The sequence below is a fragment of the Podarcis liolepis genome, assembly GCF_965112155.1.
Source record: "Podarcis liolepis genome assembly, chromosome: Z".
NCBI classification, from domain to species: Eukaryota; Metazoa; Chordata; class Lepidosauria; order Squamata; family Lacertidae; genus Podarcis; species Podarcis liolepis.
The window spans coordinates 37,853,162-37,879,005 of record NC_139570.1 but is presented as its reverse complement, the minus strand read 5'-3'; the positions used below and the strand labels follow the sequence as shown (position 1 = coordinate 37,879,005).

The 25,844-nt window shown below is 47.1% G+C and overlaps 3 protein-coding genes across 6 annotated transcripts; 1 reads left to right on the top strand and 2 right to left on the bottom strand.

Moving 5' to 3' along the window:
• CDC26 (cell division cycle 26) lies at positions 1 to 2,244 on the bottom strand. Its single transcript, XM_083485610.1, has 2 exons — positions 1,996 to 2,244; positions 1 to 434 (listed from the first exon to the last, which is right to left on the bottom strand). The coding sequence occupies exons 1-2, from the start codon at positions 2,074 to 2,076 to the stop codon at positions 261 to 263; spliced, it is 255 nt and encodes an 84-aa protein (XP_083341736.1). The 5' UTR covers positions 2,077 to 2,244; the 3' UTR covers positions 1 to 260.
• Positions 2,245 to 2,321: 77 nt separating this feature from the next.
• Positions 2,322 to 14,736, top strand: PRPF4 (pre-mRNA splicing tri-snRNP complex factor PRPF4). 2 transcript variants are annotated; one of them, XM_083485570.1, is made up of 14 exons: positions 2,322 to 2,455; positions 3,660 to 3,837; positions 5,332 to 5,518; positions 5,621 to 5,708; positions 5,913 to 5,992; positions 6,220 to 6,313; positions 6,761 to 6,855; positions 7,333 to 7,391; positions 8,300 to 8,423; positions 11,086 to 11,175; positions 11,789 to 11,911; positions 13,083 to 13,190; positions 13,596 to 13,714; positions 14,141 to 14,736. In XM_083485570.1, exons 1-14 carry the CDS (start codon positions 2,423 to 2,425, stop codon positions 14,332 to 14,334), a joined length of 1,572 nt encoding a protein of 523 aa, XP_083341696.1. In that variant the 5' UTR covers positions 2,322 to 2,422; the 3' UTR covers positions 14,335 to 14,736. The 2 variants fall into 2 exon arrangements, with proteins under 2 accessions (XP_083341696.1, XP_083341697.1); XM_083485571.1 differs by having other exon boundaries at positions 2,344 to 2,446.
• Positions 14,737 to 15,430: 694 nt separating this feature from the next.
• Positions 15,431 to 25,465, bottom strand: RNF183 (ring finger protein 183). 3 transcript variants are annotated; one of them, XM_083485588.1, is made up of 4 exons: positions 25,280 to 25,459; positions 22,232 to 22,334; positions 17,667 to 21,583; positions 15,431 to 17,073 (listed from the first exon to the last, which is right to left on the bottom strand). In XM_083485588.1, the coding sequence occupies exon 4, from the start codon at positions 17,026 to 17,028 to the stop codon at positions 16,438 to 16,440; it is 591 nt and encodes a 196-aa protein (XP_083341714.1). In that variant the 5' UTR covers positions 17,029 to 17,073; positions 17,667 to 21,583; positions 22,232 to 22,334; positions 25,280 to 25,459; the 3' UTR covers positions 15,431 to 16,437. The 3 variants fall into 3 exon arrangements, with proteins under 3 accessions (XP_083341714.1, XP_083341713.1, XP_083341712.1); XM_083485587.1 differs by lacking the exon at positions 15,431 to 17,073 and having other exon boundaries at positions 17,667 to 21,580; positions 25,280 to 25,465; XM_083485586.1 differs by lacking the exon at positions 15,431 to 17,073 and having other exon boundaries at positions 25,280 to 25,460.
• Positions 25,466 to 25,844: the final 379 nt, after the last annotated feature.

The window sequence follows — 25,844 nt, the reverse complement described above, 5'->3', positions numbered from 1 at the left end:
TTAAAAACAAACATTTTATTAAGCACGGCAGCCTAGCAAGGTTCCACAAAAGAAACCATCAAGTAAGGCAGAGATCCCATCTTTGAAGGGAAAGCAAGACTTGCTCTGCTTGGAGGAGGAACTCCATTTAAAACCAAGAGGAGAGAAGATCAGTCTCTTCTGCTATTTCTAAACGGGGTTTGTTGGGCTCCTGAAACAAATTCCTGCTTTCTTCCGAAGCTCACAGGTACCAGGCACTGCCATTGTCCGCCCTTTGGGCTCTAGAACTCAAAGTTCCCAAACTGAGATGAACGGTTGTTTGGTTTGGGCTGGGGTTTGTAGCCAATCCGGTCATGTATCATCTGCTCCCGGCTCTTATGATCAGTGCTGAGTCCCAGCGCACCCTCACCATCGCTGCCTCCCACCACGTCCACCTCCTCACGCTTCCTACGACTCTGTGGAAACAAATGGGAAGCATGATTAAAGAAAACTTCTCCAGGACAATCACATATGTGTCTCCTCCACCCATGACATGTCTTCTTTTTCAAATATAGCTGCAATGTATCAGATTCTTTGCTTTCAGATTTAAGACACTGCAAGCTGTCAAAAGGTTCTGCCACAGAAAGGTGCCAAAGACCTTTACTTGTGAGTGCAGGGGGCTAACATGAAGGCAACCTCAAGAATCATTTGGCATTTAGATCTGCTATTGTGCACGCACAAACACACCTTCTTGCACAGGAATACAGGTAGCAGTTTTATACCAAATTGGACCATTGTTTCATCTTGCTCAGTATTGTCTACTCTAACAACAATATTGCAGGATTTCAGGCAGGGAGTCTCCCAGCCCTACCTGGGAGACTGAACTTGGGAGCTTCTGCATGCAAAGGAAATGCTTTACAGCTGAGCTTATGATCATCTAACATAGAACACAGGAAGCTGCCTTTTACCGAGTCAGACCATTGGATCCACTTAGCTCAGTATTGTCCACCCTGTTTGGCAGCACTTCTCCACAGTTTCAGGCAGGAAGGCTCTTCCAGACTTATTTGGGGATACAGTACTCACAATTGAACCTGGGACCTGCTCAATGCAAAGAAAACCCTTTGCCACTGAGCTGCGACCTTTCCCCAGCCAACAACCTTATATTAAAACAAGCAAATAGCAGCCCTGAGGAGCCGGTGTTCTTTCTCCATACTGTGAATAATTTTATAAGCTTGGTTCTGCATGTTCCACCCAAGTAAGAACGGTAGGAGGGGGGAATTGCATCCAACCCCAGCGGGTGGCTCTACCTCACCGCCTGTTTACTATACTCAGTACCCTCCTGATTGAGACAGAGCAGCCCGGGCCAGGCAGCTCAATAACAGGATGGCTACTCCCCTTGTGAGGAGAAACAGCTTTTTAAAAAAGAAAAGAGAGAGCAAGGACAAGAGAATCTCTAAGACATCACCTTGCCAACAAAGGTCCATATAGTTAAAGCTATGGTTTTCCCAGTAGTGATGTATGGAAGTGAGAGCTGGACCATAAAGAAGGCTGATCGCCGAATAATTGATGCTTTTGAATTATGGTGCTGGAGGAGACTCTTGAGAGTCCCATGGACTGCAAGAAGATCAAACCTCTCCATTCTGAAGGAAATCAGCCCTGAGTGCTCACTGGAAGGACAGATCGTGAAGTTGAGGCTCCAGTACTTTGGCCACCTCACGAGAAGAGAAGACTCCCTGGAAAAGACCCTGATGTTGGGAAAGATGAAGGACACAAGGAGAAGGGGACGACAGAGGACGAGATGGTTGGACAGTGTTCTCGGAGCTACAAACATGAGCCTGACCAAACTGCGGGAGGCAGTGGAAGACAGGAGTGCCTGGCGTGCTCTGGTCCATGGGGTCACGAAGAGTCGGACACAACTAAATGACTAAACAACAACAAAGCATGTGCAGAGTGCGCAAACAACAACACCACCACCGAAGAAAGGTGGGCAAGGAGCGCCTCGCCGTCCCGCAACCAACCACCCACTCACCCACCCACCTCGAGTTCCTTGCGGGCGCCGTCGAACTCCTCGATGTCGTCCAGCTTCAGTTCAAGCCGCGTCGGCTTCCGCCGCAGCATCTTGCAAGTACACCTTTCCCCCCGCGGCTCTCCCGCGCGTGCGCAGCAGCAACCCGCTCTTTTCTTCACCTGCACCTCTAGTTCAGACGCCAACGCCAGAGGCTCGATCCCACCATGCCCCACGTCGCCGGCCAGCAACCCGGAAGGTCTCGCTCCGCATAACCATAGAGCTCCTAGGCAGGTTAGAGTGACCCGCTCTCCGGGACGGAATGGAAAGGCATCATTGGCTGTGGCGCTCCGCGAGGGCGGGGGAAGCCGCTGTGCCGGAAGTGTTTGTGGGGAGCCCGTTGTGTGCGATTCCCCCACTACAGAGCCCCGGTCTGAGAAGAGGGGTTGGGAAAGCGCCATGGCTGCGTCGCGGATCGCCGTGGTGAATAAGGCAGGGAGCTTGAAACTGGGATATAATGTGGTTTCTTAGTTTAAAAAACGTGTATCTTTTCATAGAAATGATAAAATGAAAAATCTGTTTGAAATAGACGCCAGTGTCTACTTATTTACTGCAGTGACTAACGTAACCTCACGTCGGTAGTAAATGTTTTTAAAGCGTAACGGATTGTATCCAACTAAAGCTCAATTCAAGGTTGGACTCATTTGAATTAATGAATATGACTCGCTTGCGGCTGTTAATTTCAGTGGTTCTACTCTTTCAGTGGAGCGGAGTTGGGTGCAACTCAACGCTTCGGCTTCTGCCACAAAAGGCAGAATGTTATGCTTTAAGATTTGTAATATTTCTGCTGCATTAAAATAACAAGGCATTCTTTGCCACCTTAAAGACTAACAAACGTTGTTGTTGCAAAACCACCTATTAGAGTGGACTTGTAGTCCATGAAGAGTATGCCAGAATATATATATATATATATATATATATATATATATATATATATATATATATATATGTATGTATGTTAGGATTGTATCCAGTGCTATCTCTACACAGAGCAGACCCACTGAAATGAATAGACATAACCAATTCAAGCCCCTTAGTTTTACTGGGCCCACTCAGAGCAAGATATGGATACAGTCCTTTGCTTTTAAAGTAGCATGATACTCATGGACTAATATGACTTTTCCTGTGGAATATTTTATGTTAGTCACTGTAATAAATATATTACCAAACAGTATAATCCTTAACCATGTCAGCTCAGAAGAAAGTCCTATTCAGTTCAGTAGGGCTGACTCCCACAGAGGTGGGCTTAGGGTTTTAGTCTTAGTGATTAACATTATGCTGGGATTCAAAACAAAATTGTCTCATGTACTGTTTGATGGGGTGGGGGCTGTCAGATATGGGCAGATGTCATGAGTCAGGAGTATAGGGGGAGGGGAGCTGGTTGCTGCCTTTTGGCCCTATTCCTTTTCAGCCTCCTTTTCTGCCTCAGTCTGGACTGCTCTCTGCCCCAAGTCTCTTCCTGCTCACTAAAGCCTGTTGCATCTTCTCCCACTGACCACGCATCACTGTCCCCCTGGCTCTGAACCTTCTTCCCCAGTTCTCTGCATCAAGCCAGCCTATGACAGCAGGTGGGGGGAAATCCACATTTGCTCTCTTACTTCTCCATGTAGGCTACTGCTGGGTTTCCTTCTTGCAGGGTTCAAAAACAAAGGCTTCAGATGAAGGGGATGCTCCTCCAGCCAAGAAAGCCCCAATTTTCTATGGGAGCTTGGAGGAGAAAGAGCGAGAGCGTCTTCTCAAAGGGGAATCTGGGATGATGGGCAAGGATGCGGTCAAAGCAGCTATTGAGGCTGGCAACATCAATATCACCAGTGGTAAGAGATGGTAATGAGCTGACTGGGAGATGGAAGGAAAAGGATGGAGGGAAGAACTGCTAAGTGGGGCTGATAATTTGTTTAGAATGCTTGTAAGCAGGTTGTTTTCAGCAAATGCTCTCAGAGCTTACAGTTCAATACTAAAATTACAATTAAATTAGGAAGTCCTTTAAAACAAATCACACTAAAGCATTACACAGCATAATGGAGATTAAACGAGATGCTGACATAAAACCACGTGCTGCAGTAGAACATTTTAAAAGTTTGTGCTAGCAAAGAAGGCATTCACCTGGTTCTGACAGAATGCCACATCTAAGAAGCCTGTGTCATTGTCCACCATACTTCCAAGGGTGGTAGGACCTAGAATAGATCTTAATGTTTGGGTGGGTTCATGCGGGAACAGGTAATCTTTCAACTAGCCTGGCCCCAACCCATCTGGGGTTTTGTAGGTCAAAATCTGCACTTTGGCTTGAGCTTGGCAATGAACTTTAATCCAGTGTATCTCTTTAGGACAGGCAAAATAGCTTCCACATGTCCAGTCCCATTTATTTGCTTTAACTGTAGTTTCCAAGCAATCTTCAAAGACAGCCCCAAGTACAGTGCATTGTAGTAATCATTCCATGGATAAATGTGACCAGGCTATCTTTATCCCAGGGATGCTATCAGTTATACATACAGTGGTACCTCTGGTTACAAACTTAACCCGTTCCAGAGGTCTGTTCGTAACCGGAAACCGCTCATGACATGCTAATGGCACCTCCCGCTGCTGCCACACCACCAGAGTGTGATTTCTGCTCACATCCTGGGGCAAAGTTCGCAGCGAGGGGCGTCTACTTCCGGGTTAGTGGAGCGCATAACCCAAAGAATTCATAAGGGGGGTGGTTCGCAACACGAGGTACCACTGTAGTTCTTTATAGGAGAAAGCAAGCAAGAGACAAATCCCTGCCCTGAGGTCTTTATAATCTAAGTCTAGATAGGGGTGGTAAGAAGCAAAACACTAGATGAGAAGGAGTGTCACAGGTGGCAGCAGATCAATGTAGGTACACTCTGCTTAGGTTTCATTTCAGGGGAGGAAATGGTTGTTGGCTAGCTCCTGCCCATCTACAGGTCCTTTTTGTTCCCTCTGGATATAAAAATGTGTACTGCCAGTGGCCATAAAAGATTGTGCTGTCTTAACCGCCCCCAAGCAATACCTTAATTACATTGTGCCTTTGTATGAATTTTGATTTTAAGCCATTTGGGGAGCCACTTTTGGCTGAAAAGAGGGGTGTAGATCAAAGTCTTAAGCCACAGGCCTCACTGATAACATAAGCTTTGACCTGGACACTCAAGGAGCAGAGAGAGGTGACGCAACATATACCACATTTTGTTGCTCTTTGCTTGTGGCTTCATTGGAATGAAGCAAACTTACGAAGTGAGGGTCAAGTGTTGAGGCTTTGTAGGGTCCTGTTGGGGTTGTATTTCCTATAACTTTTGGCTTTCTACTATGATCAGGTGAAGTTTTTGACTTGGAAGAGCACATCAGCGAGCGCCAGGCAGAGGTCCTGGCAGAGTTTGAGCGCCGGAAGCGGGCCAGGCAAATCAATGTTTCCACAGATGACTCAGAGGTCAAGGCCTGCTTACGAGCCCTCGGGGAGCCCATCACACTTTTTGGAGAGGGCCCTGCAGAAAGGAGGGAGAGGTGAGAGAGGATGAAATTGACTTGCTCTCACTTCTTTTTCCAGTTCATTGATGTGACTCATATAAACAAAGGCAATTTAATCTTCACTTTATTTCTCAACAGGCTACGTAATATTCTGTCTGTGGTTGGCACGGACGCATTGAAGAAGACCAAAAAAGATGATGAGAAGTCCAAGAAATCAAAAGAGGAGGTAATAAATTTTAAAGTGTGTTATGAGTGACAGCAGCTCTGGGGTTTCAAATGGGAGTCTTCACAAACCCTAGGACCTTTTGTATGCACAGCTCACACTTTCCCACTGGGCTCTGACCTTTCCCCTTAGCTATAAATGTGTGCCCACTATACTAGCCAAGTCTCACAAGAGATTCCCACCCCTTTAATGTTTCCTTTCTCTTAGTATCAGCAAACCTGGTACCATGAAGGACCAAATACCTTGAAGACAGCCAGACTGTGGATCGCCAACTACTCTCTCCCTCGGTAAGGGGATGGGATTCAGAAATGCTAATGCAGACATTGATGAGGCCTTGTATATCTGTTGTCCCTAACTAGAGTGGTGGTGATGGTTGAGAAATGGGGGATTTCAAACCCACCTCAAAAGACAGGTGGCACATGGCAGAAGAATTGTCACCATTACAACTTGCAGGCCTCTGCAAGGGTTGAATATGGGCAAGACCTGGTTACATTAATTTTTGTCCCCTTCACAGGGCAATGAAGCGATTGGAGGAAGCCCGGCTGCTCAAGGAGGTCCCTGAGGCCACACGGACATCCCAGAAACAGGAGCTGCACAAATCTCTAAGGGTAAGTGGGACCCATCTCTGCTATGACTTAAAAGTTCTGGGCACTGGGCTGCTGCAGCCCAGAAGGCCCCCCGAGATGCAGAGGTTCAAATGAGCTTGCAGAAGGCTTCTGTGCCTCTGCTCCTCCTCAGCATAGTTCAATGGTAAATGCTTTGAATGTGGATGATCCCAGCTTGACTCCCTGGCATCTCCATCTCCAAGAACACCTGGACAAGGAAAGATTTCTGCTGGTTGCTTGGAATTCACCTGCCAGTTCAGAGCACGTAACATTGCACTAAATGGGCCCAACAATTCAGCTCAGTAGAAAACACTACTGGGGGTGAGGTGGGGGAGCAGCCTGGGCAGGAAACGCCATCTCTTTTCTTTACCATCTCAGGGCCATCTCATTTTAGTGAGCCCATCAGTTCCTCTGGTGGCAAAATATTATCTTTTTTTTTTTCCCTTTCAGTCTTTGAATAATTTCTGCAGCCAAATTGGGGACGACCGCCCTATCTCCTATTGCAACTTCAGCCCCAACTCCAAGCTCCTGGCTACAGCTTGCTGGTAAACTTTATTCTGCTTTTTATTATCTCCCTCCCAATCCTGCTAAGTTCTCCTATAGTGCACAGGAGAGGCTGCCTGAGCCGTTGAGGGCAGTCATAGACTCATAAAATTGTAGCGCTGGAAGGGATCCCGAAAGTAATCTTGTTCAAGGCCGGCAATTAGCAAGCTCGGGAAGGCTATTGTGGGAGTATTTAGAAAGTGATAGTGCTGTGGGTGCATTTTATCATTTTGTTGAAGGTTGTTTTTAGACTTGCTATCTTCTGTTTTGTTTTTAGACTTGTTATCTTGCAACTGGCGTGTGTGTTGCTATTGAATTTTGCTTGGTGTTTATGTTTATGATTTTTTTTTTTACTCTTAGCTTCCTTGATTGGTTTTGTTTGGTTGGTTTTGTTTGAAAAACAGAAAGACAAGGGATTGAAAACATTTTAAGATAAAATAAAATGCCAGTCAGTTTTCCTTCTGCCTTTCCTCTCCCAGGAGCGGCCTCTGTAAGCTGTGGTCAGTGCCGGATTGTAATCTCATCCACACTTTGCGAGGTATCGTATCTGTTTCCTACCGCACCCATTGCCAAAGCAACCTGCTTTTCTCTTATCTTCCCTCAAATGACTGGAGCAATTATATGGCTGATTAGGAGCATAAGGCTACATGGGTGGGAGGCTATGAATTTTGAGAGTGGTGCTGTGCAAACTTCTTCCTCCCCCCCCACCTTGGGCTTGGGTGAGATGGCATTCCTTTCTCGAAGACAGCCTGAACTCTAATAATCTGTGTTGGGAGTCATATCCTATAGGCCCACTGCTTAGCTGCTGACTAGTTCAGGGCTTGGGAACGTCAGGCCCGTGGGCCACATGTGGCCCTCACAGCCTCTCTGGCTCTTGGGACTCTCTTCAAGCTGCACCAACCCTGCTTGGCACCCTCTAGTGTTTTTACTTGGGTGGAGTGTGTCCTTGAATTCTGATCAGGCCTGGAAGGAGACTAGAAATGGGAGTGTGAAGGCAGGTAGCCTACTATACAAAGGGGAAAGCTGCATTTGTTGCTCCACCTTCTTTTGCTTTTGGCCCCTCCCACTATTGGCATGCAGCCATCCTCCATTCAGGCCAGCCAGAGTCATTTTCAGAATTCAAGGATGCAATCCGGGCTGGCAGAAGACACTCAAGAAGGGCGTGAAGCAGGGACAGTGAAGTGTGTGGCCTGAGGAGAAAGAGTGAATTAGTGTGGGGAGAGTGCCAAGGACCAAAGTGGAAGGCCTTGAGAGCCACATTTGGCTTACAGGGCCAAGCTTTCCCACCCCTGCTTTAGCACAAAAACTAAAATTGGAGTGATTCCCAGTCAAATTTGGAGTGATTCCCAGTCTCTTCGGAGCAATAGGATGAGGCCCAGACTCAGACAGAGGAAGCAAGCTTAAAATTGGATGGCTCTCAAACTGTCTGTCTCGTCTGTTCCCAAGGGCACAACACCAACGTTGGAGCCATTGTCTTTCACCCCAAGGCAACCATCTCCCTGGACAAGAAGGACGTTAACCTGGCTTCATGCGCAGCGGATGGCTCTGTCAAACTCTGGAGTCTTGAAAGGTATGCCTGGGCCCAGGAAAATCAGTTGCCTTCCCTTCCTTATTTTATTGGCTGCTGCGGGTGGTAGAGAAAAATATTAAAGCAGCCCAGAGAATGGCTTCCTGTTTAACTTCCTTCTGCAACAAACAAAAAGCTAACACAAGTGGCTGAGGCAGGGGCATGACCACACCATACTTTTAAAGCACATGGCTCCCCCCAAAGAATCCTGGGAGTTGTAGTTTGTTACAAGTGCTGGGAATTATAGTCCTGTACGGGTGAACTATAGTTCCCAGAGTTATTTTGCCATGGGTGCTTTTTGGGGCCTGATCCAGCAGTACTCCTCCTTATAATGAGGCTTCTTTTCTGTGTTACTGTTTCTAAAGCTTTATAGAGACACGAGTTTGCTTGGCTTATTGGTTGTGCCCCCGGCCCAAACTGTGAGTTGTGGGGTTCCCAGTTCTCCCTCATGTTATATTTGTCTTACATTTTACACCTCATGTCTTGCTATGTCCCCTGTTAGTAGCACCCAGACAAGCTGGGTTTGTTCCAACAGTCAAGGCGCTGTGACTCTTGGGGAAGACAGTTGATTTTGTCAGTGCCTTATCCAAGGAAACAGAGAGCGCAGATTCTTTAATTGGGCCTCAGGGAAGAGGTTTATTTCTGTCAGATACTGTTGCTGTGGGCAGAAGCATCAGTGGCGGTAAATTCACACTCCTTATCTCAGTCTTGGGTGCCTGTGAGGTCATAGAATCATATAATTGTCAAGTTGGAGGGGACCACGAGGGTCATGGAATCCAACCCCCTGCAATGCAGGAATCTTTTGCTCAAACTCATATTTAGTGATAAATTTTCTCTCACCTGTTGAACTCAAGACCCTCTTTTGCAACAGTGAGGGACCTGTGTCCCATGGGCCTGACTGGGCCTGGCAGGGAACCTGATATGGCCCATGGGGCCATTTTTGCCAAGCCGCACCTGCCCCACCCCTGACATATTGTATAATTTGGGGCAGGTAAAGACACGGCCACAAAAGGAACATGTAGAAGAGCTTTTAAAATGTGTTGTTCTGGGGCCACTCTGGCTTGTTATATTGATGTCAAATTCAAACCCCACTGGGTTAGGCTTCCTTCTGGAGTTCCCTGAGTTCCTTCACCTTTTATTTAAGAAAGTCAGGGTTGCGTGTACAGGACTGGATCATTCCAGCAGCAAGGGGGCTCAGTCAAACTGAAGAGAGCAGCTACAGTAAGTGGAGCTGGTCTAGTAACTCTGATACTTGAGGAAGTATTAAGACTCCCCCCCCTGCCAATGCGGTTACTGGTTCACTATCCGATCGCTTTCTTTTGGAACACAGGGTTGCAGACCCATTGAAATGCATGGACATGGTTAACCTAGGTTCATTAATTTCATTGGGTCTGCACTGAAAGGAACTTAATTGAATACAACCCCATAGGAAGCTGCTTTATAGCAAGCCAGACTAATTGCCTCTCAAGGCCACTGTTGTCTGCTCTGACAGGCAGTGGCTCTCCACAGTTTCAGGTGGGAGGATTTCCCAGCCGTACTTGGAGACACCAGGGATTGAATCTGGGATTCTTTTGCCTGCAGAGTGTGTCTACCACTGAGCCACAACTGCTCTGCTTGGGCAGTCAGGGTTTTCCCTTCTGTTTCGAATGCCCTTTGATTACTTTAATATTTGTACTTTGCAGCCCTGGGAACAATGGGGAGTAGCCTACATGAAGCATCCCAAGCTGCCTGTGTATTTTTGCAGCCAGTCAGAGACAGAGACAGCATTGGTTTGTTTCCTTGTGAACTAGTTTTGCAAAGACCAATCACAACATATTTTAGGCTTGAAAGGCAGCAAGCAGTGTACAAATCTTATAGTGTACTATAACTAAGCTGTTGATAAAGTCATTGGATAAAGCCAAGCTAGTCTGTGAATCTTTCAGTAACAACTGAAACCCTTTTCTCTTCTGGGCAGCCTTTGGGGGGGTCACTTACCAGTGGTAAGTAGAGTAGCTACTGTAAATTTTACCTTCACACAGCAGATTAGTTTCTGTACACACACTCTGTCCTCCAGCCAGCCAGCTGGATCCACCCATCACACCTTTCTCCTCTTCTGTATTGCTGCCTCTTTATTTTATTTATTTATTTATTTTCAAGGTTTCAAATTGATTTTCCTAAAAAAATTTTAAGACAGACAAACAAACAAACAAACATAAATCTCAACCGTATTTAAACCAATCTTAGTAACATTGTTAAGTGACTTCCTCGTATCCCCCTGGTTGAATTTCAGTGTATATTATTTTAACGGTTTTCCAAATCCAATATTCTTATAAAATTAACTTAATCACTTAGCACCTTTCTTTCTTCCCAGTTCGTCATTAAACATATTGATTCATCACATTACATATTTAAATCCTAAGCCTACCTGATATTTGCCAGTTTTTCCAATTAAGTTAACTTAACATATTTAACTAAATAGTCTTTAAATTTCCTGGTAATCCTCCTCCTTCTGGTCACGGACTCTTCCAGTCAGGTTGGCTAGCTCCGAAAAGTCCATCATCTTCATCTGCCAATCTTCCACTGTTGGTACTTCTTGTGTTTTCCAAACTGCCTCTTTATTTTAGTCTCACTTACGGAACAGCCAGCACCATCAAGACTTTGCCATGAGATGTTATGTTTCTTTCAGTGATGAACCAGTGGCTGACATCGAGGGACACACAGTGAGAGTAGCCCGGGTGGCATGGCATCCCTCTGGCAGGTTTCTGGGCACCACCTGGTAAGTCAGAGGAGGGGGTGCGGCCCAAAGGGTCACATGTGGCACCTGGTCTAATTTCTTGTGGGTAGCAAGGAGGAGAATAAGTAGGGAAATGATGTGATGGAGGGAGAGGAAGAGCAGAGAGCGGCAGAAAGGAAGAAAAGGGAGTGCCTTCCATTGTTAGTAGTCTCGCCCTCACTGGCAATGCCACCGCCATGGGTTACCTTCAAAAGAATTCTGCCCTCGATAGAAAAACATATCCCCTTGTGATATGTTACTTCTTTCCACTCAGCCCAGCACTCATTACACAACACTGGAAAGTGAGAGGTCGGAATGGGAGGGAGCTGCAGTTGAAGATCCCAATACTTCCTCAGTGAGATTGGCAACTGAGCAGGGAATTGAATTATGTGTCCTAAATGCTCCTCATATCCCTGTATCAGTTGGCTGATCGTCTCAGTTTGTGGGGGCCAGGGGCAGATTAGATTAATTCCATGGTCTCAGCTTGGAGTGGAGATCAGGATAGACAATCCAGCCACCTGCTTGAACTTCGGGCGGGACGACCTGTTAGGGACTTGTGAGATATTCACGTGGGTCTTTGTCTCTTCTCCACCCCCCACCCCCACCCCCGCTGCAGCTATGACCACTCTTGGCGCCTGTGGGACCTGGAGGCTCAGGAGGAGATCTTGCACCAGGAGGGGCACAGCAAAGGAGTTTACGACATCGCCTTCCATGTTGATGGCTCCCTTTCTGCCACTGGGTAAATCTACATGCAAGTCCTAACCCTCCCTGGGGGTGTCACTGAGCGAGTATCAGCCAGTCAGTAATGATGCTCATTCCTGCTAGTTCTAAAATGCCAGAAAAGAGAGAGAACTGGTTAGGACCAACAGAAGATCCCACACAAGTCTTCGCTCCTGGAGCTAAAAAGTCACGGGGTGGAAATTCTAATGAGGGAGGGGCCATAGCTTTGATAAGAGCATCTGCTCTGCGTGGAGAAAGTCACGGCTTCAATCCCCAATGGTTATCTTCCTATCTACAATCCTGGAGAGCAGCTGCCAGTCAGTGTAGACACTACTGAATTAGATGGACCAATGTTCTGACTCATTTCATTTCAAGGAAACTTCCTTCGTTCCTAATAGCTTGACTGTATTCCTGAGTTTATACTACTCATTAAAATAAAAGTTTCAACTATTTAGGGTAATATTAAGATTTGCCCCATCATTGTTCCTAATTTGCAAATTCTGATCTGGGCAGCTCTTGCTTTAGCTTGTTTGTAATTGAGTCGATCCTTGATTGTCACATAACTATGCTTTGGAACTCCCTGCCTTAAGCAAGCTATATAGTTCTAGGCACCTACTGAAATTTTTTTTTTATTTTTTTTTGGTTTGACAAGCCTACCCAGGTGCATAATTTAGTTACTTTGTTTTTAAAGTTCTGCTTATTTTTATGTGCGTTTATAATGCCAATGGCTTTTATGTATATTTGCTTTTTAATTGTTTTGTAGATTTTAGCTATGTTTCACTTACAGTTTTTGTACTCTTAGATAACTTTTTGATTTAAGTGCATTATAGATATTCTAAATCTATACAAACAAAGTGTGCAAATTAGACTTTGCTACATGTGATTTGCCAGGTAGGTCAGATCTGGGTCCTGCTTGCAAAACCTTGGATCTGCAGACAGGAGGTGGTAGTAACATGGGAGGCAATCCAAGCTGTATTGCAGAAAGGCTTTGCTCCAGTTTAACGGCTGTGGTTCACAGAAGCTCCTTTGGCTCCTGTTTAGTGATGTTAAGAGGCATCCAGCCTAGGTGACAACTAAAGAGGAAAGAAGATCCAAAGATGGCTTTAAGTGAAGCCTCTTATTCAGGGTGGAAGCACAGGAAGGGGTTTATGTGAGAAAAAGATTGTTTGATATTTTCCTCTTCCTTTCAGTGGCCTTGATGCATTTGGCCGCGTGTGGGATCTGCGCACGGGGCGTTGTATCATGTTTTTGGAGGGTCATCTCAAGGAGATCTATGGGATCAACTTTTCCCCTAACGGGTAAGAACCAATTTGCTATCCCCTCTTGGGGTGCAGGTCTTAATATTGACACACAGACAACTAACTTCTGCTCGGAGTAGATTAATTGAAATTAATGGAACTAATTTAGCCTGCATGCACACTATATATTCAAAGCACATTTCCCACCCCAAATCATCCTGGGAACTTTAGTTTCCCCCTCACAGAGCTTATAATTCCCTATACCCTTAGTAAACTACAGTTCCCAGGATTCTTTGGCAGAAGCCGTGTGCTTTAAATGTATGCTGGGTACATAGCCTTCCCCCCTCCCCCAATATATTTTATTAAAGCTTTTTCATAATCATGTGGGATTATGAATAGGGCTGAAACTGGGAACAACCCCCTTGCACGCAAACCCGAATTCCTCCTCTTCCGTACTTCTCATAGGTACCACATTGCCACTGGAAGCGGCGACAACACCTGTAAAGTGTGGGATCTCCGCCAGAGAAAGTGCATCTACACCATCCCTGCCCATCAGAACCTGGTGACCGGAGTGAAGTTTGAACGTAAGTCTCTGCAGCTGCTAAGGCCTTTCCCCAGAAACTGAGGATATATAATGGGCTGAAAAGTACCTTGTCTATGGTTTCCATGTGCAACATAGATTCCCAAGACATAGATATATACCGCTCCCCATCCTCCCCAAATACACTGGCTCTTGAGAATAGCCTGTATGCTCTGTCACTCGCCCTCCCTCTTCCTGCATCCCCCCTGTTCCCTGCTTATGGTTGGCTTCTGGGTAAGGCTTTGGGGAAACTGGTAGCACTCTGGAAGTTATTGGACTCCCAACTCCCATCAGCCCCAGCCAGCATAGCTAATGGTCATGGACGATGGGAGTTGTAGTTCCTCACCCCTGCTGTAAGTGGTGAATCTCTATATTGCCTCCTTAGTCCTCCTCTTTACATCCTGTTATTTTTCTCTTTCCCGCCACCCAGCAAATCATGGCAACTTCCTACTTACTGGCGCTTATGACAACACAGCCAAGGTCTGGACGCACCCAGGCTCATCCCCGCTGAAAACCTTGGCAGGACATGAGGGCAAAGTCATGGGCTTGGACATCTCCCTGGACGGGCAGCTGATCGCCACATGCTCTTATGACAGGACTTTCAAGCTTTGGATGGCAGAGTAGGGGGAAGGAGCATTTATGCCGGATCCACAGCCAAGGAAGGCAGCCTGCTGTGACTCCCTGGGCCTCCGCCACAGATCAGGGCATGGCTTAATGCGCTTCTGGGATACTGCCTCCTCCTCACACCTGCACACCCTCTGGTCAGGCCAAGCTGAGTTTGAGAACGCCTTTCCTATTGCATTTTGCTGTAGTTGTGTACTCTCCCGTCCCTTCCCTGTGGAATGGGCTTGCATTGATCCAACACCACCAGCCTTTAGGAATACCCATGGTGCTAGCAGAGCTGGTAGGGTGGGTTGTTCTGGTTGTTATTTGGGAGTGGGGTCACAGCTTCTCACTCGGACAGAGACTTTTCTTGAAAAACGACACCCTAACATTAAAGCAGAGTGGCTGCTTGAAAATGGTGAAGCCTGTGTGGGTTGTGTTTTTGACACATTGTTTCTTGAGCCAAACAGCCTCTGGTGATGGGGTGCCTCCCCTGCCCCACCCCTCAGTGCTCAGCTTTCCTGTTTCCATGGAATCATCAAGTTGGTAGGGACCTTAAAGATCATTAGCCCAGGAATGGTGAAACCACAGGCCCCCTAAGCCAGATGTGACCCTCCAGGCTTCCCTGCCTGGCCCTCAGTACTCTCCCCTGGCCACAACCCTCCGCAAACCATGTTTCACATCCTCCCTGAGAGTTTTTGCCTGGCAGGAATATGTCCTTTCACTCTGATAATACTCTTGCTTGCCTAGATGGAGGATATGGAAGGGTGTGTGTGGATATGGAAACTGGCCTGCTGCACAGAGGTAACATTTACATTAGCTGCCCTACTCACTTTTGCCTCACCCCACCTACCACCAGCATGTGGCGCTCAGAAGGTTGCCCAGAACGGAATGAGGTAATTGGGTTGGAAAAAAGATTTTCCACCCCTGAATTGGCATTTCCTTGTAGGGAAAGGCGCTGCAGCCACCCCACTAATGTTCATTTTGTGTGTCCCTTTCCCAATCCACCCTGTCCATGCTAAACCTACCTCCTTGCAAGACCCAAAAGATTGCTTTGATCCTATTATCAGCCCCCACTCTTACAAGCTGATGCAATTTGAAACAAAACACTGCAGCATTGAGATACAAAAGTTTTAATGTCACTGCCATTTGGCTCTCTAACCGTTAGTGCATACACCAGGAGAGAGAAAAAACGTTGAGCATCTGCCTTCATTTTTGTGCCTGCATGACTTGAGTACACAGAGGAGACCATCTCCAAGCCTGGACAGAGAACAGTGATGATCTGCAGCCTCGGTGGTTCCACATTCAGCAGTGCAGTCAGTGTTCTCTGGATGTTGGGAACTCTTCATTGGCTGCAGCAGAGGCATTTGGCACAGGGGAAGAGTCCGGTTTGGAGGGTCGGCATAGCTCAGTGGTAGAGTCTTACATGCAGAAGCTTCCAGGTTCAATCCCCAGAATCTCCAGGTAGGAATAAGAGAGACAGACCACTGCCTGAAACCCTGGAGAGCTGCCACTCAGTGTAGACAATATGGAGCTAGATGGACCAATGGCCTGACTTAAGGCAGATTCCTATGTCCTTTTACTCCAAGTATGGAGAAGCTTGGGCCCTCCAGACGTGGTTGTTACAGCTCCCATCATGACCAGAGATGATGGGAATTGGAGTTCAGCAACATCTGGAATGAGAAAAGCTCTCCTCTCCACACCTGCTATGTTCCCATTATCCATTTTCACCCTCTTACCCACTTTAGCCAACTTAAGAAGCAGTGAGTTTGTTGAAATACTCCCACTGCCCTGTCATGTCCTCATCCGTATCCTTATTTTAAAGCTCACAAGTAACCCTCAAGGTAAAGTCCTGGGACCCACTGGCAGTGCAAACCATTTTGCTGTCTGGGGCAAACGACAATTGGCAGCCTCTCTCTCGTTCGATAGGCAGAATCTGACAGAGCTTTGAGTCTTAAATCATAATTCTGGGCGATGTCTTCTGGCACACTTGAGCTGACTTAGAGAACTCAAGGCAGGTTGTGTGGCACACACAAGCTAGTCCTCCCAACACTTTGCTGCTGCTTGGCAACCACCTCTACCCTGCTCCCAGCATCTTCCACCTGAGGAGGCTGCTGGTCCCTGTCACCCCCACCCCCAAAAGAACTGCCTGGTCCAAAAGATAGAGAAGATGAGTAGTAAAGTCACACTTAAGATGACAGCCATCAAGTAGGTGAAAATCCGGAGCTGGGGATTGCAGGCACACGCCCACATTGGGGAGCGGTGGTGGTTGGGCAGGGTTGTGGCGGCAGTGGTAGTGCTTGCCGGGCGGCTTTGCTCACGGTAGCTGTCAATGCTGGGGTCTGTCACTGGGCCCAGGTCCAAGGTGTAGACCCTGGGCTGGCGGAGGAAGTACCTGCTCTTACGCTGCTCCTTCAAGCACAGCTGCCGGCCCTCCAGGATGATGTGGTTGGGCTCCAGGCGCAGCAGGCGCAGGATGGCCTCATTGGTGGGCAGCTCAGTGACAGGCTGGTCAGAGGGGAGGACGGTAGGGTGGCGGCAGAGTGGGCACTGCAAGCGGTTCTGAGCCAGGGACACCAAGCTGAGATGAGCCAGGCACTCAATGCAGAAGGAATGTTGGCACTGAAGGACCTTGGGGGTGCGGAAAGTGTTGTCGTATGGGTTCCAGCAGATGGGGCATTCGGCCTCCAGCCCCTGGACCTCCTTCTCAGCCATGGGGAGACCCAATCAGCAACACAGCCTTCTTTGCTACCTAGGAGACTAAAAAAACAAGGGCAGGTGGAAGCTCAGTGACAGTAATCATACAGCAGCATCAATGCAGTGGAACCTTTGGCCCATGAGATGCAACAATAGGCTTGCCATAGGGCCGTGCTTGCTGAGGCTGATGGGAGTTGTAGTTCTTCAGCATTGGTGGGGGTGGGGGGACAAAGGTCCCCAACATCTGGCTTTTACAGCATCAGCAAATGCAAAGAGAGAGGTCCTCCGCCCAAGGGTATTTGCAGTATGAAGTTTAAGAGTGGAAGCAAGCCCTTCTCTTGCAAAGCAATTGATAAGGCAAGGGTGGGAAGATAAGCATCCACATCAGAACAGCCTGCTGGATCAGGCCAGTGGCAATCTAGCCCATCCTCTTCTCACAGCAGCCAACCAGAAATACATGGGAAACTGCGCACAAACCATAGGTGTCATGGCTAGTAGCCATTGATAGCCTTATCAGAGGAAGCACACAGAGGCTTGTGCTATAGTGGTATAGCCTGCCAGTAGAAGGATCAATGCTCTGACTCTATAGCATAAAGGCAGCTGCCTGTGTCCTACACCCACTCACCCCTGCAAAAAAAACAATACCCAAAACCTACCTTGCCTTGAAAAGCAGGAGATGTGGACAGTATGGCCTCATCCTAACTCAATTCCATCCATGAACAATGTTGCTTTTCACACTTGCCAGAAGTCTGATGCATTCTCCTTCTGCTCCCTTATTCTTTCTTAAGATTGGTGAGCAAGTGTGGGTTTGCAGCGGGATCTGAACTGGTCCAAAATGAAGAGAGAGAGAGCCTAGGCAGGAAGATGCTTCCTTTGCTGGTGCTGCTAAACCAAAGGTGTTCGCTCTCCTCCTCCCATTCTCAGGGGACTTTGTCCCTTAGGCTGAGCTTGGCATTCTCCTCTGTCAGGTTGGTAAGCAGCTGTTGTTTACTACCAGGGCCTGGCAGCCAAGGTGAGAGAACTGGTGGAAGGCCGGCGGGGAAAGCCTCGGGCTGCCTTGGAAGTCAGGAAGCCCCAAGCTGACCTATTTTTCAGCACTGCTGCCATTGATTTTTAGGTACCTTGGTTTAGGAGCGTGGGAGAACAATAAGGCATGCTCCAAGAGGCAGAGCAGCATTTGCCCTAAAATCCCAGCACAATTCTCAAACACCTTCCACCATCTCCTTCTAGTACTGAATTGTAGCTTCTAAACCCTGGTGGGAGGGCAAAAACCTCCCCCCTTATACATTGCAATGGACCATGTCCATTGATGGTGGAAACAGGTGTAAATGTATTATTTAACATATTTAATATACTGCTTGATTGTGCTAAAACCTCTAAACAATACATTCCCCCCCCATATTTTTTAAAGTTAAAAACAAAAGCATTTAAAGATAATTGAAACTAATAGTCAACAGATTAAAACATGTTAACATCAACATGCCCACATCAGCTTTCCGACACTAAAATGTTTTTAGCAGGCACCAAAAAGAATACCACAACGGTTTCTCACCTGATTTCAATTGGCAAGGAGTTCCAAAGTGTATGTGCTGCCACAGTAAAAGTTTGACTATTTGCAAGTGTGGAACAAGTATTCTGTGGAGCTAGTAACAGTGCTTAAGTGGGCACATAGGAGATAAGGTGATCCCACAATAATAATAAAAATCTCCTGCATTTGTAAGTGATATTATGGTTTGTTTACTTTTGTGTGTGCAGAGCCCCCCCCCCCCAAGCAATGAAGAGAATATTAATATGAAAGAAAACACACAATAAAATACAATGAATCAATCAAAGCAATATAAAATGGTGAAGGAGCATGGCTTGCCGAGAAGCCTAATGGCAGCCTGACCCAGCATCTCCTATATGAAAGGGGCTAATTTATAGTTGAATGACTGCTAAGTAAAAGCATAAAAGGTAAAGGGACCCCTGAGTGTTAGCGGACGACTCTGGGGTTGCAGCGCTCATCTCGCTTTATTGGCCAAGGGAGCCGGCATATAGCTTCTGGGTCATGTGGCCAGAAGGACTAAGACGCTTCTGGCGAACCAGAGCAGCTCTCGAAAATGCCGTTTACCTTCCCGCTGGAGCGGTACCTATTTATCTACAGTGGTACCTCGGATTAAGTACTTAATTCATTCCGGAGGTCCGTTCTTAACCTGAAACTGTTTTTAACCTGAAGCACCACTTTAGCTAATGGGGCCTCCTGCTGCTGCCGCACCGCCGGAGCCCGATTTCTGTTCTTATCCTGAAGCAAAGTTCTTAACCTGAAGCACTATTTCTGGGTTAACGGAGTGTGTAACCTGAAGCGTATGTAACCTGAAGCGTATGTAACCCGAGGTACCACTGTACTTGCACTTTGACGTGCTTTCAAAGGTTTCAAGGTTTGGCAGGAGCTGGGACCGAACAACAGGAGCTCACCTCATCGCGGGGATTCGAACTGCCGACCTTCTGATCGGCAAGCCCTAGGCTCTGTGGTTTAACCCACAGTGCCACCTGCATCCCAAGTAAAAGCATACTGCTCCTCAAATTTGTCTTCAGAACGGTCATGTTGTGGGGGGTCATAAAAATTAGCTGGCTAAGCAAGATTTACAAGAAGTGTTGAAGCGCATTGCCCAGTGCTGCATGAAGAGACTGGCAAAATACTAAATATCCTCTTATTACTCTGGATATGTGTTTGTGAACTGCCTTCATGCTCTCATCACACACAAAACTCCCATCATTCTGCTTCTCATTTGGAAGCCAGGCTAACACACATCCTGCCCCCCTCCCCCTTCCCCTCCGCTCTGGTGTCTCAACAAGGAGCAAGCCCACCCCACAACCAATCACCCTCATTGGGATGGGCAAAGCCAATTGGCAAACCACTAAAATCCTTCCCTCCCTTCCCAAATTCCAGAGGAACCATCCTTTATCCATTGGCCATAATATACTGTAATGGAACTTCCAGTTTCAGAGGCAGTATACCTCAGACTATTAGTATAGTGGTGCAGCTGGGTAACTGTAGTCCTTGGTCTTATTACCTCTGTGCATTGTTTCAGTTGCCAAAAGAAGAAGAAGAACCTCTTCTCCTTTCCAACCCAAAGTGCTTTATAACAGTTCTACCTGCTCTGTCAGAGGCAGGATGGCTGAGAATTAGAAATTGAAGAGTGCTGTTGCACTCAGGTCCTGTTTCTGGGTTTTCCATAGGCATCTGCTCAGCAGCTGTGAGTGGCCAGCCAGTGTTTTGGACAAACAGGATGCATATAATCCTCCAGGCTTGCTGGCTGCAACTCAATGGCAGAGTATCTGTTTTGTATGCAGAAGATGCCAGGATCCGTCTCCTGCAACATCTCCACATAGGACTGGGAGAGAACCCAGCCTAAAATCTGGACTGCTGCTGCCAGTCAGTGTAGACAATACTGGGTGTGTTTATTTCCAGGAATACAGCTGACTGGAACTGGGGTCGTACTCCTGATGCTACAATTCAAGTTGAAAGTTTCTTAACCTATAGAATCTTCAAAACCCAAGGAACAGTGGCTTCTGTTTTTTAATGCATGCCATCCAGACTCTCCTGTTACTCTGCAGCCACACTAGACATCGAAAGGAAGGTGTCCTCTTCTGAGAGTGTTGGCGCTCCAGACACCTGCTCCTTAGCAAACAAAACCACTTTCCAAATACTGTTCAGACCTTACCAGGAGGACAAGGAAGCTCCCATTGGAAGCCACCAATTTATCCACTGCCCTATCAGCAAAGAGAACAGTATTCAAAATATCAGACACCAATCTGGGAGTGAAGACTTGGAGGAGGAACTCTTCCCGTGCTCGTTTCATACCATTCAGCAGCACAGCAAGGTTGATCTTGGTGGCCAACCGTTTTCCATTCACAGAGCTCCGTGTGGACACCATTATGCCGTAAGGTACAAGACTTTGCCCCACATAAATCTCTGCAGCAGAGATATCACAGGTCCCATTTTCCAGGATGCCCCTCCAGGGAAGCCAGACACTACTTTGCTCGAGATACCGAAGTTTCACGGCACTCTCCTCCGTCAGGAGGGAAAGAGTTGCTTTGGTGAGGCACAGAAGTGTGCTTCTTGCATCACCCAGCCCAGCGGTGACCAGGACCCAAGGTTTGTCAGGATTTGTCCCTCCCAGCTGGCCACATATGTATTGCTGCAGAATCTGCCATGTAGTTTCTGGCTGGTTTGGGAAGAGAAGGCGAAGGAGTCCAAGCCGGCTTTGGGGCAATTGGTTCTTGGTGGGGCTCACAGCCCTGTAGTCATCCAAGGATAAGTGGCTGTTACCATGATGGAGCAGGATCACGGAAACAAAGACAAACACGAGGGCCAAAAAGGCAGCAAGGGAAACAGAAGGGAGGAAATCAGAGTCTTGCAGGTCTGGTGCAGGAGTTTCAGTAGAGGCAGAAGGAGCTGATCCTTCTCTGGCCTCCATCTCTGCACGCTTCCAGGGTTCACAACACGGTTCTTCAGGGAAGTTTCTACAGTCAAACAAATAGGTCTCCTCATCATCAACATCTTTCCACATCCTTTGCATATCTTGATCTTCTAGCACAGAGAAAGAAAGGAAAGCTCAGAAGCAGGGTCTTAAAAACAACACACACACACGTAAGCATAGCACTGAACAAGGTAGTAGAGACCTGAAATAGTATGGCTGTACCATTTCACTCTGAAGGGAGAGGGTCACATTTTGGAATGTTCCCTGCAGGTCCAAATCCAACATAGCTGGAACTTCTCTGCCTGCTGTGCTGACCTTTTATTTGTAGGGTCTGGATTGATGGATTGATTTTAATACAGAGAAGCATTAATAATCACCCCAGTGGCTGCCCTTGTCTCCAGTTTTTGTCCCCTTAAAACTCTACCCCTTCTCTGAGAGCCAGTGTGATGTAGTGGTTAGAATGCTAAACTAGGACATGGGAGACCAGAGTTCATTTCTTCACTCAGTCATGAAGCCCGCTGGGTCACCCTGGGCCCAGTCACACACTCTTAGCCTTACTTACCACACAGGGTTGTTGTGAGAATAAAAGCAACAGGAGGAGAAGTGTGTATGCCACCTTGACCTATTTGCCTCTACCTAAAAACCATATTTGGTAGCGGCCATCTCAACACCTTGTGGTTGTGAGTTCCAAAGGTTTATTGCACATCACATGCAAAAGACAATGCCAAGAAGTTGCCACACCTACACCAGCGACTTACTTTCAGCTTGGAGTGCAGACATGTCTTGAGCCATTCTCTGTATAGAGGGTCGTTTCCCACAAATCTTCATCTATAGGTACATCTCTCTTACATCTGGCACCTACTGAGTATGGAGAGAAGGAAAAGAGGAGAGAGAGTGGCCCAGTTAAATTAGCCTCTTGTAGCAAAAACAGCCAAAACCCCTGAGACCCCTTAAGAGACCAACACATTCTCTGTGGCAAACATTTGCATAGACAAGAGCCCAGTTTGTCAGATACACAAAGTAGGCTGCTGAGACTGAAATATAGGTAACTGCCTAATCCCAAGTCAGATGGCTGGTGCATATAGTCCAGTCTTCTCTACTCTGACTGGCAATGGCTCTCCAGGGTTTTAGGCAAGGGTTTCTCCCAATCTTTACCTGGAGATGCTGGTAATGAGAGAGAGACACATGGGAAAGTGAGGGAGTAATTTGGCTCCACCTTTCTCCTCCTTTCTCTGGGTGGCGCTGTGGGTTAAACCACAGAGCCTAGAACACTTGCTGGTGGTTCGAATCCCCGCAATGGGGTGAGCTACTGTTGCTTGGTCCCTGCTCCTGCCAACCTAGCAGTTCAAAAGCACGTCAAAGTGCAAGTAGATAAATAGGTACTGCTCTGGTGGGAAGGTAAATGGCATTTCTGGTTCTGGTTCGCCAGAAGCGGCTTAGTCCTGATGGCCACATGACCCGGAAGCTGTACGCCGGCTCCCTCGGCCAATAAAGCGAGATGAGCGCTGCAACCCCAGAGTCGGTCACGACTGGACCTAAAGGTAAGGGGTCCCTTTACCTTTACCTTCTCCTCCCACAGGAGCAAAAATAAATTGTACTCTTTGGTGAAAGAACCCCAGCAGAAATTTAAAAATCACAACACATGCAGCAAAGTAAAGTATGAAAATATAGGCTGTTAGACCTTTATATATACACTTGTGAGTTAAAAAACTTCTGTCTTCCCCTGGCATAGACTGACAGCAAGTAAGAAGGCAAGTAGGTTGGGGGCTGGCTGAGGGCATGGTGAAATTGGTGGAGGCAGTGCTCTACATGCCAATGGACCAGCCTCTACTAACCCTCCAAGGAGGCTGATCAATGAGTACATTCAGTCCTAACTGGGAAGTATTCGGGGGCGGGGAGCTCCCTCAATTTAGGATTTCTGCCCCCCCCCCATATTTTTGTATTTCTGCAAACAATGGGGTTCCTCCGAACTTGTTTGGGGATACAACGCCTGCTTTCTTGCGTCTGGGTGTTGTCATGTGGCTATATAAGGATCGGCACTTGACTCTGAACTTTGGCAATAAAGTGAATGTGAGCACTGAAATGCTTATAAACTCTTATGATCTGTTCTGAGCCATAAAAAATAGGCCTGGCAGTTTTTATAGGATAATCTCAGAGAAAGGTGCCATTTTCTCTACAAAGTGATCAATAAACATTGGCCACCCCAGTGAGGTGGGACAAAGTAGGCTAAAGGCAAAGTTTTAAAGAGGGAGAAAAATGAAGAGCTCTCTGCTGAGTTTCCACTTTTGCTAGTGTATATTCAGTCATTTTAAAGTAATAGTTCTTCAGCTGCATGCACACTACCATTCACTTTTGCTCTTGGGCAAACACAGATCCCACATCTAACACCAGTGCTACACGCCACTCCAATCCCCATGAGCTGTAAGAGATTCCTGGAGCTCCAAGTGTTTACCCAAGGTTGTGTCTCCGTTGGGAAGATCGAGGCACAGCAGCGGTTAGTATCTTTAAGAAATATGTCTTATTAACACATGTTTACACCTGGATATCTGCGATGGAGGGGTTGCTGAACACTATACCCCAGGAGTGTCTCTCATTGCCCCTCTCATATCTTCAGCAAACTTGGGTTCCAAACAGCAGCCAGTCATGGCTCCTGGTACAGCCTCCTCCAGCCAGTGCCAAAGTGGTTCTGACCTCTACACACCCACACACACCCACACACATAAAGTTCTGGCCTTCCCATCAGCTCATGGAGAACTAGCCTTTGCTCTCCTTCCTGGCATGCCTCTTGCCAAAACCCCAAGCCTCCTGTGAAATTATACTTTTCCCTGTCACCTCAGCGCCCCCTCCCTGTCACTCCTGTTTTGCACAGACCTGAGAACCTTCTTAGTACCTGGCCACTGTTTCATAATGGCTTGCAGTCAACCAGCCAGGCCAGACTGGTTTGCATAAGCTGGCCCATGGATTCCTTTTCTGACACAGTTCTGTAGCCTGCATTTCCCATTCCTATCCCAGACATTAGCTTGCTTGCTTAATTAATTTCTTGGGTTTGGGGGGGGTCTCCCTCTGACCCAACTCTTAACAATATTCATCTAGCCATCTTATTTGGAGGGGCTGTAGCTTAGCATAAGAGCATCACCATTTTGCATGTAGGAAGTCCCAGGTTCAGTTCCTGGGACCTCAGGTAGGGCTGGGAGACATCTCTGCCTAAAATTCTGGATTGCTGCTGTCGATCAGTACTTGGGCTAAAGCAGGTATCCTGTGTTCCTGGAAAGCACCATAGCTCAGTGGTAGAGCATCTGCTTTGCATGCGGAAGGTGCCAGGTTAAATCTCCAATGGCATCTCCAGGTAGAGCTGAGAGACCCCCCACCCACCCACCCAAACGAGGCTCTGGAGAGCTTCTGCTGGTCAGAGTAGATAAGGCAAGCTAGATAAACCAATTGTCTGGCTCAGACTGAGGCAGCTTCTGATGTTCCTCTGGCTGCAGCTCAGACAATGCCCATTAAAAGCATAGCTACAGGCACTTGTGCAAAACCTGATAACATTATCTGCCCACCACCCCAAAAATGATGTCTGGTTTTATTTACTGAAAATATTTGGGATCGCCTCTTGTCTTCATTCTTGAGATGTTTAGACTCTCCTTTACTTCATGCTTTGCTGTATGCGCAAAAGTTGGCAAAAGTTCTCAGATTCCTGGCACTTTCTAGATTTGCAAGAAACATAAAATGGTTCGTTCCCCACCACCTCTCCCCAAAAAAGTTATTATAGAACCAAGGAGAACAAGTCTTGAAAAGGAGCAAATACTTACAACCCTTTCCATGTACAAATGGGGTACACTCCACTCCCCCATGGAAAGGTTCCCTTGTTGCATTTCAAGTTGCCCACTGCTCTTTCAACTTGGCATCGCCAACTTCCCTGCAGACACCTCTCATCTGCATACAGGTAGATATTATCACAGGTATGCAACTAACAGAAGATCTCCTCCCTCCAAGGCACAGTTTTCCCCAGGTCCTAAAGCTAGTACGTCTTCGTTTTGGGCGTAATACATAATGAGTGCGTACAAGCCAGGGCTGAATTCATTTGTATAGGTTCTGCAGAGAAGTCACACCTGGCTTGATCTCATCCCAGCAACATCAGAAGCTACCTTACAGTAATTCAGGCCTATTGTTCCATCTAGATCCACATTGATTAGCAGAGATTCTCCTGGGTTTTGAGCAGGAATCTCTCTTATCCCGACCTGGAGATGCTGAGGATTTAACCTAGCACCTTTTCAAATGTGAGACATGTACTCTGTTACTAAGATACATGCAACTGAATACACTACAGCTAAGTCCCTAAATGCAACCTATTATACACTGTGTGTCCCCCTACTA